Source organism: Pseudoliparis swirei, chromosome 16 (assembly GCF_029220125.1).
Source record: "Pseudoliparis swirei isolate HS2019 ecotype Mariana Trench chromosome 16, NWPU_hadal_v1, whole genome shotgun sequence".
NCBI classification, from domain to species: Eukaryota; Metazoa; Chordata; class Actinopteri; order Perciformes; family Liparidae; genus Pseudoliparis; species Pseudoliparis swirei.
In genome coordinates, this window is record NC_079403.1 from 11,306,164 (window position 1) to 11,321,062 (window position 14,899).

At 45.5% G+C, this 14,899-nt stretch overlaps 1 protein-coding gene across 5 annotated transcripts in view; it reads right to left on the bottom strand.

The window, feature by feature from the left end:
• Positions 1-14,899, bottom strand: part of ncoa2 (nuclear receptor coactivator 2) — a 59,337-nt gene that overhangs the window by 13,697 nt on the left and 30,741 nt on the right. For all 5 annotated transcript variants that reach the window (XM_056433770.1, XM_056433772.1, XM_056433768.1 and 2 more), the window contains exons 5-11: positions 13,113-13,216; positions 9,641-9,818; positions 8,044-8,226; positions 5,901-6,002; positions 4,532-4,672; positions 4,047-4,194; positions 2,333-3,677 (exon numbers count right to left, since the gene is read on the bottom strand). In XM_056433770.1, coding sequence (XP_056289745.1) covers positions 2,333-3,677; positions 4,047-4,194; positions 4,532-4,672; positions 5,901-6,002; positions 8,044-8,226; positions 9,641-9,818; positions 13,113-13,216 — 2,201 coding nt within the window. The remainder of the gene's footprint in view (positions 1-2,332; positions 3,678-4,046; positions 4,195-4,531; positions 4,673-5,900; positions 6,003-8,043; positions 8,227-9,640; positions 9,819-13,112; positions 13,217-14,899) is intronic.

Consider the following 14,899-nt stretch of genomic DNA (forward strand, 5'->3'; position numbering starts at 1 on the left):
CATTTAGATTCTTTGTCCACTTACTCATATTCAGGGTCAATGAGGAGCTGTAGCTATTGTGACCTACATCTGGCATACTTTGTAGAACCAAAATACTCAGCAATGAGTTGAGATGCAATATTTCCACATGCCAAAGCCATGCGCAACTCGTGTTCCCACAGTGAACAGATTATACTGTCACTGATGACTGGTTGCTTAATTAGACAATTCTTTTGAGTCGTAATACGGTGTAGATTGTAGAGAAAAATAAACTCCATTATTAATATGCATTATAAAAATGGTAGTAGTGTGGAAACGGGTTACGCTTCCGTGGACGTAGTGGTTGTTTACGGGACACGGGAATGCACGCGTGTCCCATTGGGCCAGGGGACTAAATGACCATACCTATAGTTGCTTCAGCCATTAGCTGAGCCACTACGATGAAACTCTGCCCTGATTTCTCATTTAGCTCTGCTCCAGCCATCAATAATTCAGCCCTCAAACAATCATGGTGAGGAGGAGGGAGAGGGAGCGATAAAGCAGTGGGTTAGGTTAGTGGAGAGAAGGATGCGCTGACTTTTTAACTAGTCCAGTCAGCTTCACCACATGGCCGAGCAGCAGTTCACCAGTAAGGAGCAGAAACCCACCTGCACACATTTAACGGCTCTAATGAAGTCCTGGCTTAATTCAGTTAACCAGTGCTCTTCTTCTGCGCTGGAAACCACAGTTAAAATAGAGGCATCACAATCACCATTTGAAGCTCTCAGCATTTTAATCACCATCCTACTGTGAAACTCAGATATCCTCAATTTCATTTGTGCCATCAGCACCAGGCAGAAATTAACCAATTTAATGTGCAATTTCTTCTTTGTTGCGAGTAGGAGCATACTGGCCACTTCGAGAAAAACAAAGCCTCAGTATCAAGACGTACGTATTAAACCTCTATTTCGCTCAATTTCCATTCCCCTCGTTTGTTTCTGGTACATTGCTTGTTCTACAAACACACCACTCCCTCCCCTCTCCCCTCCATCTCCATGGTAGCAGAGAGGACATGCAGGAGCATATGGCTCATCATTTTCACTCTGCCTGCCGAGGCTGGGCTCTCCTGGGGGTATCTACACCTCTCTCATCTCTCCTTCTTTGTTCAGTTCAGCGGCTCTTACTATCCATCCAATCACCATTTCCTCTTCTTCATATGTACCAAGTGGACAAGCACATACTGTACATACACAACTATGACGCATAGCTTGTCGAGAGTCGGTACCACTGCCCCTCTGTCTGCATGGGAAAACACTGTTCCCACACTGTCAATAGAGATTAGCCACAAAGAAGGTCAGGAACGATAAGAAAGCAACCCCTTTAACATCCTTTTGCACACTTCTCCAGTTCATCTCTACAATAAATTGGACTTTTGTTTAATATCTTTGAGATTCAAATGGCATGAATATCCCCCCAGACTCTGTATGGACTGGTCTAAGCAGAGGAACACGAGAAATAGTGGCAGCAAAGCATGCAAGAGTGTTCATGTTCTTTTGTGTAATTCTATGTAATTGTGTGGTTGGGCAGTGATGTGTGTGTGTGATAGAACTACACATTGCTAGACTAGTGTCCTGAACCTGTGTTTAGTAGAGCGCGTCACACACAGATTTCCTGTATGAAAGATTGAGCCTCACCAAACAGTGTTTTTTCCTGCATGAGAGAATCAGAATTCTGCAACACAGAACTTTAGAGTTTAACCAGCAACCCTTTCCCGGCTCACTCCCTTTTACTCTTTCCTCCTCTTCTCTCTTTCAGCGCCAGACCTGACCCGAGCTCCCTGCCAAACCCGTGGATTCTGGCCAAACGCAACCAGGATCAAATGGCTGGAGAACCACAGGGACTCCTTCCAAATGTCACAGTTGTTTGAAGCTGGCGGACAGCTTCCCTCGGCTTGTGCTGCCAACGCGTATGCGGTAAAAGGACCAGATGTGTTTATATATGTGAATAAAAAACATGCCTGGTGTCTGAAGCGTCTATGACAAGACTGTACATCTGAATGGGACAGGAAGTATGTCACAGATGCTGTCCGCCTGAGCTCGACACTGCCAGCCCATTTGGAAGTTTAGCTGTAGCATCCTATGTGGACACGGGACTCGGAGCAGTCAACATCTGCTACCTAACCCAGATTAAGGCTCAGACACAGAGGCGAGACAAGTGGAACAGGACAGGGCAAAACACTTTTTGTTTTCATAATGGACTGATGGAAGTTACAATCATTCAGCTTAAGGGGCAGCTCGAGTTCTTGCAACATTTCAAAGATGAAAATTAGGCAGACAGACACACAAGCAAGCAAGAGGTTTTAGTAAAAACTAACCTGTTCAGCCCGGTCATATCCCGTGTCTTGTTTCTCCGTCTTCACAAGAGGGTGTTTGCCTCCTTCGACCTTCACCTCCCCGGGCTCCAGTTTAGGTACCTTGTCCTTCAGTCCAGTGTCATCCTTATCCAGTAGGTAGCGTAGTAGAGCATTGTCCTTCTTCTTAGGGCTCAAGGGCTCCTGCTTAAGAGACATTTCTGCCCCGGAAGCTGTACTCCCAGCCCCCTGGGTTTGGTCTTGGCCCGTCTCTTTGCCTGTGGCCTCTGCAGTGAGTTTGGCCAGGTCTACTGGAGATGTGCTGTTCTGGAGCAGCTGGTGGAGGATCTTGTGTTTATCCTTCAGGGATGTGGCATGAGTGTTCCCTCCATTCAGGCCACCCCGGACCCCAGCCCCTGTCTGGTCTTTACCGTCACCTCCAGGAGACAGGGGCGTCTCCAGAGGCTCTGGCTTGGTGGTGAGCAGTTGCAGGAGCTTGGTGTGGCCCTTGTTGTCATGAAGACGATTGTGAGCTTCGTGGCCCTCAGGGGGCCCTTCCCTCTCCTCCTTGGGCTCAGCTAGGTTGCTCTCCGTCTGGCCCTGAGTGTGGCCCTGACCAACTTCTCCAAATGAGTCTCCTGTCACACCACCAGTACCACTGCCTCCTCCAAGCTTTGACATCAGATGAGTGTTCACCCCTGACCCTGGTGTGACCCCAGCTGGGGAGCCTATCTTTCGGTCAGGGGACCCTAGTGCGTGTGTATGAGGGGCCCCATGCCCGTGTCCTACACCGTGGCACTCACTTAGGGCCTGCAGAGCTGACAGAGAACTACTAGTGTAGCTGTTAGCATGGGCGCTAGCCGTGCTACTACTACCTGCACCTCCAGGCCCTCCACCACACATCCCCACCGGGGAGGGTGCGTGCAGGCCTCCTGCTACACGAGGGCTGCCCGCCCCCCCAGAACTACCTCTGTGCCTGGGAGACAGCATAGAGTTCTGTTGAGGTGGATGGGGTCCACCGGCTGGGATGGGGCTAGCGCGAGAGGGACTGTTCATCCTCCAGTTGGGGCCCTGCTGTGGCGGTTGCATGCCCCCAGTGTGGTTATGGGGTGGGGGACAGCCAAAACGGTAGCCCTGCATATGGCCCCCCATGGCTGCTGGTTCTCTGGGTCCCGCAGGGCCCGGAGAGGAAAAAGGCGTACTGTTGCTGCTGATGGTCGTGTCTTGGCCCTGGGACCCTGAACCTGGCAAACTGCCTGGGGTTGGAGGAGTCATGGAGGGCGTGGAGGAATTCATCGGTTTGGGAGCCATCCCCGTGGCCTGACTGCCAGGACCCATGTCCTGGGCCATTCCACATACTGTCTGCTCTCTAGAGGTGGAAAACAGACACAGAGAAAACAGCTGATTGGTTCCACAGTTTGCATGACCAAGAAAGTTCTGTAGACATATTTACCATTGGTTCTGTTATTTATTTTGACCCTAATCTAACTAACTACCTAAATATGTCTTTTTGAATAAACTTACCTGTATGTCTGATATAATTGTGACCCCCTTTCCTGAGACCCACACCCCTGGCAAGCACGAATGTACACATTCGAGCTTGCATCACAACCACACAGAATACATGAAACCACCAGGCCGTGCTCCAGGGCGCCAACAGGCTAAAACATGTAAAGAAGTTCATGCCGCAGGTTTGCCTCTCTCTCTTCCTGACACAGGTGTAGGTAGTGAGACATACCTCTGAAGAATGTGCAGGGACATGTAGAGCTGGGGTTCATTGGTAGTGGGCGAGCGCACCAGTTTACTCTTGGTGTGGGCTGACACGATGGTTCCATCAGACAGGGAGAAACGGTAGATGGGGCTGAATGCCTGGCCTTGGCGGAGCACTAAGGACACATATGAACTTCTATCAGTCCCGCACAAAACATTTCTCGACCGTTATCGGAATTTATGCTGGTCTCGTTGCCGACCTCTGATAATGTTACATTGTAAACAACCAATCCGTGTTTAAATTAACAGGAGAGCTAGTTTACAAAAGCATCACCTCTCACGGCCGCCTTTGATTAACCATTAGCTTCGGTAAGAAGGGACTCATGGTTTGACCCGTGATCAAATCACCATTCGATACTAATGCAGTGGTCTGACAGCAGCAGCATCGAGACCAAAAGAAGCTATCAAAAGACATTAAACAAACAAGATATTCTTTGCAGTAAGTGGCTTTACCTTCCTGCTGATGTCTCTTGGCAAAAGACATCTCTCCGTCGTTCTGTAGGTGGAACCTCTGGATGCAGCGCCTCACCAGGTCCTCCCAGCCCGGCTTCATGGACGCCCGCAGCAGACTGGTATCCAGGGACGTTATCTTACCTAAACACAGAGGACCGGATTAGAGCGGCCTAGACAGACATGAAAATAAGGATTCTGATATTCTGATATCTGTCTCAAACATAAACATGTAGAGCAGCTTGTTGACAAGGATATGCTCTTCACTTGGACACTTAGCTCTGTGGTTTGATATTGATTGAAGAAATACAAAGGATTTACTCTATTTACATTTCAATTACATTGTGTCTGTGCTAGCGAGGCACTAAAATCAATTGAAGAGAAAGTCCTAGCCACAAAAGATTAGATAGTATCTGTACATGTTTGCCTGGCAGTACAAACTGTATGCTCGCCATTTAGACACAACAGGTAGAAGGAGTCATTGTTTTCGTCACACTTCGGCTCAACTATCTTTAGAACTCAACACATGCATCCATGCTACGCGTGTCAACACAACCACAGATATCCACTCATATCAGTTTCAGAGTTGTGCCTCACCGGTTTAACATTTAAATGGAGGTAGCGATGCATTTAAGACTTATCATACACATATTCATAACGGTAGTCTTCTACAGCACACCACCATATCCAACAAGTTCTTATTTTCAAAAGCACCAGGAGTGAAACGTTTTACTCTCAATCTTATTTTATCCAGAACTGAACATCCTCAATAAACAGGCTAACAAATGTGGGCATGCCTACACGCCTACAATTGTCAGGGTGGGGAAGTACAGTAAATTATTGTATGTCAGCAAGAGCAAGTAACCGTAACTATGTGTGTGTGTGTGCGTGTGTGTGTGTGTAAGCACATCAAAGACACAGACAACCATCTGCATCTATGCACAAGTGTTCAGACAGGTACTTTACCTCCCAGTGTGCAGACAGAGATGGGAAGCTTGTTCAACTAAAGCCTTCTCCTAAGGGCCGTAACCAAGGAAGGATATAATAATCTTTAAATACCTAAACTGTAGTGCGAGGTGATTTATGAGCTGGTGACATGGGATGAGGTTGTGCCGAAGAAGTGCCTGTGTAAAGGAACTATATACTTTTTATTGCAACGCAGGAAAAGTTGTATTCAAACAGCTGAACGTGCTCTACCAAATTGGCCATGGGACGTAAAATAGTCACTATGATTGGCATGACCCATTAGCTTTTACTGAACAGTGAATTTCTGTGTTCTGAGAAGATCTGGTTGTCAAATAAATCTATTTTGCTGTGAATGTTCTTCAATATATTAGTTTGTAGTTCCCAAATGTGTGACTGGTTCGAGTACCTTGCAGGTCTTGGCGTGTGGTGAAGCTCTCATGCGTGGGATGCATGGGTCTTTCCTTCATTGGCATCCTGCGAGCCACACAGATCAGGCATGACTGAAAGTCTAAAAGAGAGAGAGGAAGAGAGAAAAAGAGGTGTGGAGGAAAGATGACGTAGAGGATGTAACAAAGATGACAGGCCAGAGACAGAGGGGATGAAGGGGGATGGGAAAGGGGAGGAGAAGGGAGGATGGGGGCGTAAATGATCGAAACAGAGACAGAAAAAAAATGAAATGCATGTTATTCCCAGGCAGCATAATTAATACAGTTATTAATGAGCATCGGGATCAGGGCTCCGCTCCTTTCATGAGGAGGAGCCGCTATCGCTGGCAAGGGAAATGAAGTATGACCTTTGAAGGTGTGCGTGCGTGCATACGTACATGTGTGTGCGTGTGTGTGTGCTTGCATGCATGTGTCTCCGGCTGGTCTCACCTAAAGTGCCATCTCACACTGATGACACCTCCCCTGGCCCAACATTAAAGATTGCCATCGCTCAATCATAGCAGTTGCCTCTAACACACACACGCAGATGATACTGCCAAGTCCAGGACTGGGGTGACCCCGAAAGGTCTGCCATCTAACTTTCCTGTGCCAGTAGTACCCCCCCCTCCCCTCATATGTTTCTGGCAGAGAAATGCATGCCAGGGCTGATGCACAAACACACACACACACACACACACACACACACACACACACTGCTCATTTTGACTTGTAAACAGAACCTCTTGGGTGGTCCGGCCCTTAGATCTGTGAATCATTCTCAATTCTCTTGCTTTCCCTCTCCTTCCTTCCTCTGTCTGGACAAATTCCTGCAACCACTGACACACGCGTACACGCACACGCACGCACGGGTTCCTGTCAGTCTTTTTGCCAAAGTATGGCTGGCAAGCAGCTGGTGCACAAAAGAAGCCAGAGAGAGGGAAAAACAGGTTTAGACTCTGAGTGAAACATTTACATTTTCACTTATTGTTTCAATTATCCACTGAGTGATAGTTTGGCAGTGGGAAGTTATGGTTGCTCATCAAAGCCACTAAGTAAAGAGGATTTAGGTAGTTCAGATGTGAAAATGTGGAATTGTTTCGAGAGCTTAATGTACCAAGGCTTTACATGATGCTGAATGTTTTGGGATAAAATAACATTCACTTGTGATGGAAATGTACTCAAACTACTGGACCTCAAGTTCCAGTCTAAAGCCCAGTGACCCTTCACCGATTGATCACCGTTAGGAGCACAATATAATTAATTTCTGAGGAAAGGCAAGCAGATGTTCATGCTAGCGGCCGCTGCAAATGCAGCTTCTCTTTTCCCACATATGCTCAAAAAACGGTCTCAACTTTATGTTGAGAATTATTTAAAGGTTATCAAAAGACCAGTTTCCTACTGATGCAATAAAAGCTACACCCTTTCCTTGGAGTCATTTGCCTAGGTTTGTGAGGGATGTACATGAATTATAGATAGGCTTTCACGACAGCTGCCCGGCCTCTCGTCTCCCTTGTGACACTTAACTTTTCATGGATGTAAGTTGAGTGGCACCAGAACGGCTCCTCGTCGGTGGCTGAGACAACTTTTTACATACAATGCCAGTTAAGACAAAATATGGCTAATTCTCAATGATCTAAGCATAATGTAAATGGCTGCAACTTGGATATATATGTATAACCTGTCCAATCAGCAGCAGTCACATGTGTATGTTTCTTACACCCAAGAAAGCCTCAGTTTTGTCCTAATCACATTTTTAGAGCTAAAACATGAGCAAACAAATTAAACTATTTAAGAAATGTGTTGTCTTATGTTATGTACGGTCGAGACGCCTATGAATTTGTTTTCTGAGTTTATCGTTGAGCTACTTGAGTCTTCCCCACCCCCCCATTTCTGCAAAATCAAAAATATTTGTTTCGTCTTGTGTCTCTGCTGACTGTTTCTTGTGACTGTGACTGGTACTATATATACTATATGTACTATATATCACAGGAATTGAGGTCATTTCAACAGATCACAAAACTATGCTAGCCCAAGGTTGTTTTGAAGGGTAACTAATTATGTCGAATGATCCTTGAACCATCTATCCACTCTTTTCCCACACCATCTCCCACTCTCGTTCCATACCGTCTCCTTCCTCCTTGATGGACTTGGGCTCCGAAACGGCGAAACACTGCATGGTCTCATATTTCTGCTGCTGCGGCTCGTGTAGCTCGTCCTGGTTGTCGCTGTGGGGATTGACCAGCATCCGGCAGTTGAATGTGTGACTGTTCCTCCTCGGACTCTCGCTGGACCATGGGACGCCATTCACTGCAGGAGAGCGGGGGGGGGGGGCAAGAAGGGGCGAGGGAGAGTTACAATGTGGGCGACCTGGACATTTTATTTGATACATTTTTACTGCAGCCAAAAATGAACAACAAAACGTGGAGCAGCGCCGGGCATTGCCAAGAGAGGCTACTACACTGCAAGTGAAAGACACAATGAGAGCATGACAGAGAATGAAGGCAGAAATAGTGTAAAAAGGAGAGAGCAGTTGCTGGGTAGAGATCAGTCATAATGAGCAGTTGGAACCCTGAGCCCTGTGCCATCTATCCACAGCCAGGCCTCCATATGCACGTCCTCTACAACATCATTGCCAATCTTTCTTCTTCTTTCCAACACTTACACAGGCACACACGCACACAAAGATAAAGAGACATGTACAGTCACGCACACAACTCATTTAACTCTCGCAAACTCCCGTCACACTCCATCTGGTTTGTGATCTCATTCAGTGCATTGATAATCTCCCAGTATCTGGGCCACAGCCCACTGATCATTCCAGGGTACTCTGGTCTGTGCTGCTCTCCACCCAGATGGCTGGGCACTCAGACCTTAATCCCAAGCACCAGGAGAAAAAGGGGAGAAGGGACTTAGAAAGTGCTGCTGATGGGGTGCACTGACATACATTGCAATCACTTCTTACGTGGAGGAAATGAAGAGGTAGATTGTGGGAAAGGAATGGAGGTAGACAATAAAGAGGAGAGGAAACGGGGAAAAGAACAGGGCAAGACGAGAGAGAAAAGAAAAAGGCATACGAAAATAAATGGCCTGCTTTCATGAGATGAGCAATGCTAGCAAAAAGACAATCCTTTTCAGGGAGGCTAGGACATAGGAAATCGAGAACATATAAATGGGAACTTGGAACGGGTGAGAATAACACACACAGAGAAGAGTAGAGGACGGAAGGGCATGAGATGAGATATAGGAAGGGAGGGATGCTGCTGACAGGGGAGAGAAGCTGAAAAAAAGAAGTTAATTAGCTGAAAAGGGAGGGAGGAAAAAAGAGGAGCGAGAGAAAATGTCTGGACTGAGCACCAGCAAAAAAAGAAAATTAAGAAACTATAGGTTATAGGCACAGTGTCAACCCTGTATAGCTTGCGTAACAAGTAGTAATATTCAGGTTTCCCACATCCTCTCCATAACATTTCTGCATTTTAATTAAACCAACAACACGAAAAAACAGCCACAAGCAACTGTCTGAAGAGAGAGGTGATGATGGTAGGAAGCACACTAGCGAGAGATGAGGCCGGGGTGTGAACAAGAGTGATGCTACATGAGGATAGAGAGAAAGAGAGTGAGAGAGAGGTGGAACACAAGTGACACAGCGAGACACAAACTGACAGGTGAAAAATAGACGGAGAGCAAAGCAAAGGCTGGCATGGAAAATAAACATGTGGCTAACCGAGGGATTTGGGCAACAGGTTCTTGATGAACTCGGCATGATCCCCGACGTGCAGCACGCTGTAGACGCTGGTGTTCATGAGCTCCTCCTGGTTGTAGCGCAGGTACTGGGTCACGTTTTCAGACACAAACACGATGTTACCCTCCATGTTCACCACAAAGAAGAAGCCGTCCAGGGCCTGGAAGAGTGAAGGAGAGAAAAGAAAGAAGTTCAGAGCAGGCACGTTTGTTTATTGAATCGTTTACACCAGGGGTGCTCAATACGTCGATCGCGCGATCACCCCCCGATTGCGCGGCGACCCAGTCGATCGCGCGCGGCGCGTTAGTAGATCGCATGACCTAAAAAAAAACGCCCCCCCCCCTTTACTTTCTCTCTCGGCAGGCAGCAGCATGCAGCATTTGTCTCTACGCGTCGCGTGTCGCGTTAACCCCCGCTTGTCCTCATCCGTGGAGACTCTTGCAGTCGGCGGCGCGCCGGGCGCGCAAAAAAAAAAAAAAAAAAAGTACCCAACACCCCCTTCTCGCATCTCGACTCTCCGCACCCCCCCCTCCCGCGGTCTTTCCGGATGTCGCATACAGTATGGTCGTGATGAAAAAAAAAAAAGTGTCCTGGTTTACACCAACACAGAACAGATCTTTGACAGTGACATGGAAGCAGAAGGAGGGGAGTAAAACTAAGTTTGACAACCTGCATTTCCCTCTAATACTGGCTGATGACTAGCTGCTATAACACTGCACCCAGGTAGGTTAGGCCTCACCCTACTATATGCATTTCTCCACTTGCAGCATATTGGCAGTTTGAAACTCTCACATTAAACACCACATGCTACATTTGGATTTACAAAAGATGTCCAGGGTTTGTACATAACCCAAATTCCATATATAAAGAGAACTTCTGCAGACTTGCAGCGTATGTGTACCTTTGGCAGACTGTGGGCCAAATGAACACACTCTAAAAAGTGGAGGGAAAATCTTTCAAGGAAGCGCTTTCATAAATCCCATATAAATAGTTGAGTAAATATGCAGCACATCTACATTGTGTTAAAAATGAGGCAATCGGTGCACTGTGTGCTGGGTACATCAATCACTCCTGCAGATGCTCAATGTCAGCGTGTCTGATAGAAAGCATGCGCCTGCAGAGATTGGAGGACGTGAAGGAGGAGCACTTAATTGAATGAATATAGCCCCAGGTTGGACATTACACACAAGATGGTGTCAATTAGGCCACTAAATCACCCAGAGCCCTTAAAAGGGAATTCTGGTGGTTGTAAAGCTGTAAAATCTAGTGGCAAGATAAGAGATAAGAGACTACTGCCAAGGTGTCTGCGCCCCGCCTCCACTTAAATAATCATGAACTACACACACACACACACCACACAGTTTACATTACTATATTTATGTTTTTCTTTTAGTGCATGGACTGTAAATTAACTATTTTCATAATATTATTCATATTGCATATTTGGTTTCCCCACCTTCCCTGATACAGCACCTGTGTGCGTCTATAATCAACTGTCTCTGCAACTACGCTGCATAAAATACCTGCAATCAACTTGCGGGCTCAATTTTGGGGTGTAACAAAGTCATACATCCCATGTTGCACATTATCACTTTGGAAGTTTTCCCTTGCCAGCATTAACATAGCCCAGCTGAAAATAGACGGAGGGAGATCTCATCTATCACTGCACGAAGCGGAGCAGTTACAAAATGCAACATGGTTGTTGTGCAAGTCCACCCGTGTGAAGAAAGGCCACGTAGTGGACAAGTAGGGCAAACATAAACAGAGCAAACACTCCTTCGTGCCAACTCCCGCCTTCTTCCAGTGGCTGTTGAATAATGTTGTTAGCCAATATCGTCATTTATAATGCCCTGATTAAATAAATATACACTATAGAGGTGACTAAAGCTGATACTAATGAATACACGACCAGGCACCGTACTTACCATGCTGCAGTTTACTCGCAGCCTTTTGTCCCGATGTATAATTCTATACTGCTTAACCTCCAACAGCAACGTACAGTATAAAGTCAATTTTAATATTTATTCGTATGTAGTTTCGAGGCAAAGTTCTCAAACAATTACTTAAATCTTTAACATAGGGACTTCATTCACTTAAGCTTCTTTTGTGGAAAGACCAAAAGAGGTTTCTAAAGAAAGACATCAAAATAAGTGTCTTTGTATTTGTATTGAAACACGGGTATTAAATCCAGACTGTTTGCTGTCCTGGCTCCTCAGTGGTGGAATGAGCTCCCCACTGACATCAGGACAGGAGAAAGTCTCTACATCTTCCGCCGGAAACTAAAAACACATCTTTTCCGACTATATCTGGATTAAAACACAGATTAGCACTTCAGTGGCACTTAAATGGCTCTTACTTATGGTACTTTTGTAGTTCGACTACGTTAAGGAAATGTTACTTTCTGTATTCTTGTTGTTCTTAGTTTGTACTCTAGGTTGAATGCATTTATTGTAAGTCGCTTTGGATAAAAGCGTCGGCTACATGACATGTAATGTAATGTAATATGTTGACAACTTGACACTGGTATCACAACATTTAAAAAACACACGGAGCCCTCGTCTTTTCTATTCTTTGAAAATGTCGCCACGCAACATAACAGCAACCATACGACGCAATCTCCCAGGAATGTAAAGTACATGCCAGAGGAGTCACGTGACCGAACAGGACCTGCTCCCAGAGGGTTAAAACAGAGCATTAACGTTTTTTTCACGGATTTCTTCATCTTCCTGCGCTCGCATGAGAGTGGGCAGCAGAAAGCCTTGGAGGAGGGTCATGGGGCACGTGTGTATTCCCTGCCGACAGCCAATCTCCTCACAGCATCCTTTAAAAGAGCCTGGGCTGGCGGACGCAGACATGGCCAGAGAAGAGCCGGTGTGAATGACCGATCGCTGTGTTTTGGGGCTGCTGACAGATGGGAAAGCATGCAGGCTGCACCCGGCTATATTTAGCGACGAGTTAGTATGTCGATTCAGTGACGCCGGACCAGGAGAGCTATAAATATTCCATGACAGGACAGATCTGGAGGCAAATGAAGAAAAGATGGGAGGGCGAGAGAAGGGAGGGCGAGAGAAAAGAGAGCTGAACAAGTAAGAGAGAGAAAGGGAGTGAGGAAGTGAGTGAGAGAGAGGAGGCTCAATGAACTGATTCATTCGCTAGGCTCTTGCTTTCTTTCCCATTATACGTAAGCACTTCAGTGGCCCTCCACAGGACAACGAGGCCATTGCTCTGCCTGGTGATTTACAGCCAATCCGGGAGCAGATGCAAGATGCTGGCAGCATTTACACCACGCAGCTACACTCGCACACAAACACTACAGAGTGTGAGTCATTTGGGATTGTTCTCTATGGATAGAACTCCTCATTATTTACCGATCTTAGTTTAAAGAGGCGAGTATACCATGCGCAAGTGTAAGGTTTCTTGATATGACACAATGAAAAAAAACAAGATGACCCACCTCCAGCATCATTGGTCCCAAGGCATCTTTGTCAATCACACTTTGGCCTGTTGATGAGACATCAGCCTTCTGTACCTCCTCCTCATTTGCTGCTGCAGCTTTTTCTGGTGACAGGAAAGTCAATGACAAAAGATTAGAGGCAGGAAAAAACACACACCAAGAGAACTCGGATCTTCATGTCATAAATTTGACAAACGTCCCCTGTAGTTATTCTTGGCGATTACCTTCGGTTGTTATGGGGAACAAAACTGTATCACAAAACATGACTCCAAAACATTCAGGTCAAAAATGAGAGAAACCATTTTTGCTTCGCTCTGACATTGACCCACATACTTCAAAGAGGTCACGTGTTGTTCAAGACTTTTAAACCAAAGCAAACACATTTTGTCCCATTATCAAATCATGTTGCCATGGCTTAATACCAAGCAGTGAGCAGAGTGAAAGGTTATTGTAAAGGACTGTGTCAGAGCACGCAGCTGCCACGCTGGTGGCAGCCACTGGATGGATTTCATTGTCACGTCCAAAAAGAAAAGCTATTATGGAGACAGTGACACTGTGTAAACATTTACCAATAAAGTAGCAAGTTGTTACGATGTGGTCAAGCGACAAAGGCTAACCCACAGAGTTGACCAAAACCCTGTTTACAATGTTAGATAAGAATAAAGAACTACCCGTAAAGAATCAAAACAGAATATATGATTTTATTCTTAAATACCGTGACAATAAACTCACTGGTTTAAATCTTAAAGCTGCTCTGATATTTTAGCACAGCAATTTGAGCAGAGGTCTAAGAAAGTGATTTCAGAGGATCAAAAACTAAAAAGAGTTTAAAGAGTGTAAGACAGGATGTATGGTGGGAGAAAGTCTCATTAACCATCTGCTCTAAGCTGACGACTTAGTGGTCCTGTCTCCTTATAGCGCTAGTTTACAGCAATTGCTTAGAGTATGCTCATGGTATGGGGTGCCCTATGATATCGAGTTCAACTCCAAAAAGAGTGTTATCATGATAGCTAAAACCAGGGATGATCAGAAGCTACATTTTCCTTCATTCTTTTTGAGAGACCAGGAGCTAAATGTGGTGCAGAAAGTCAGATATTTGGATCACATCATCAGGAACGACCTCAGTGATGATGACGATGTGCAGCGGCAGTGTTGCAAACTGTATGCACAAGCCAACATGCTGGCACTTAAATATCACATGTGTCTAGAAGACGTTAAAACTGCTCTGTTGAGAGCCTACTGTACTCCTCCGTATACAGCCCACCTGTGGTGCAGTTATAGTAAAGGAAAATTTAAAAAGATTTAGGTGGCATTTAATGATGCTTTCAGAATCCTGCTTAAGCTTCCGCGATGGACAAGTGCAAGTCAGATATTTGTGACCTGGAATGTTCCCACTCATGCTGTTTTGAGGAATTTTATAGAAAAATTTAAATGTCGACTGAGTGTCTCAGAGAATTTAGTTATAAAAGCCTTGGCTGACCCAGCACAGTGATACCAGGTATTTGTCTTGTTTCTGGAAGGAATGGAACAGGTGTTTGTATGTTTTTTTAATCCCAAGTGACTTTTTGGCTGCAATGGTTGGACCTGTGTCCTCGTATTGTATTGTATTGTATATATTGTTGTTGTATTTGTGTTTGTTGTTTTATGGACCCATGAGTCTGGAATAAATATCTATAATACACACACATATATATATATATATATAAAAAGTCTTTTAAGAGTCTTCATTTAAAACTGTTTCTGCAGAACTACCTATAACTTAGGAAAGCTCTTCAACATTGACATCT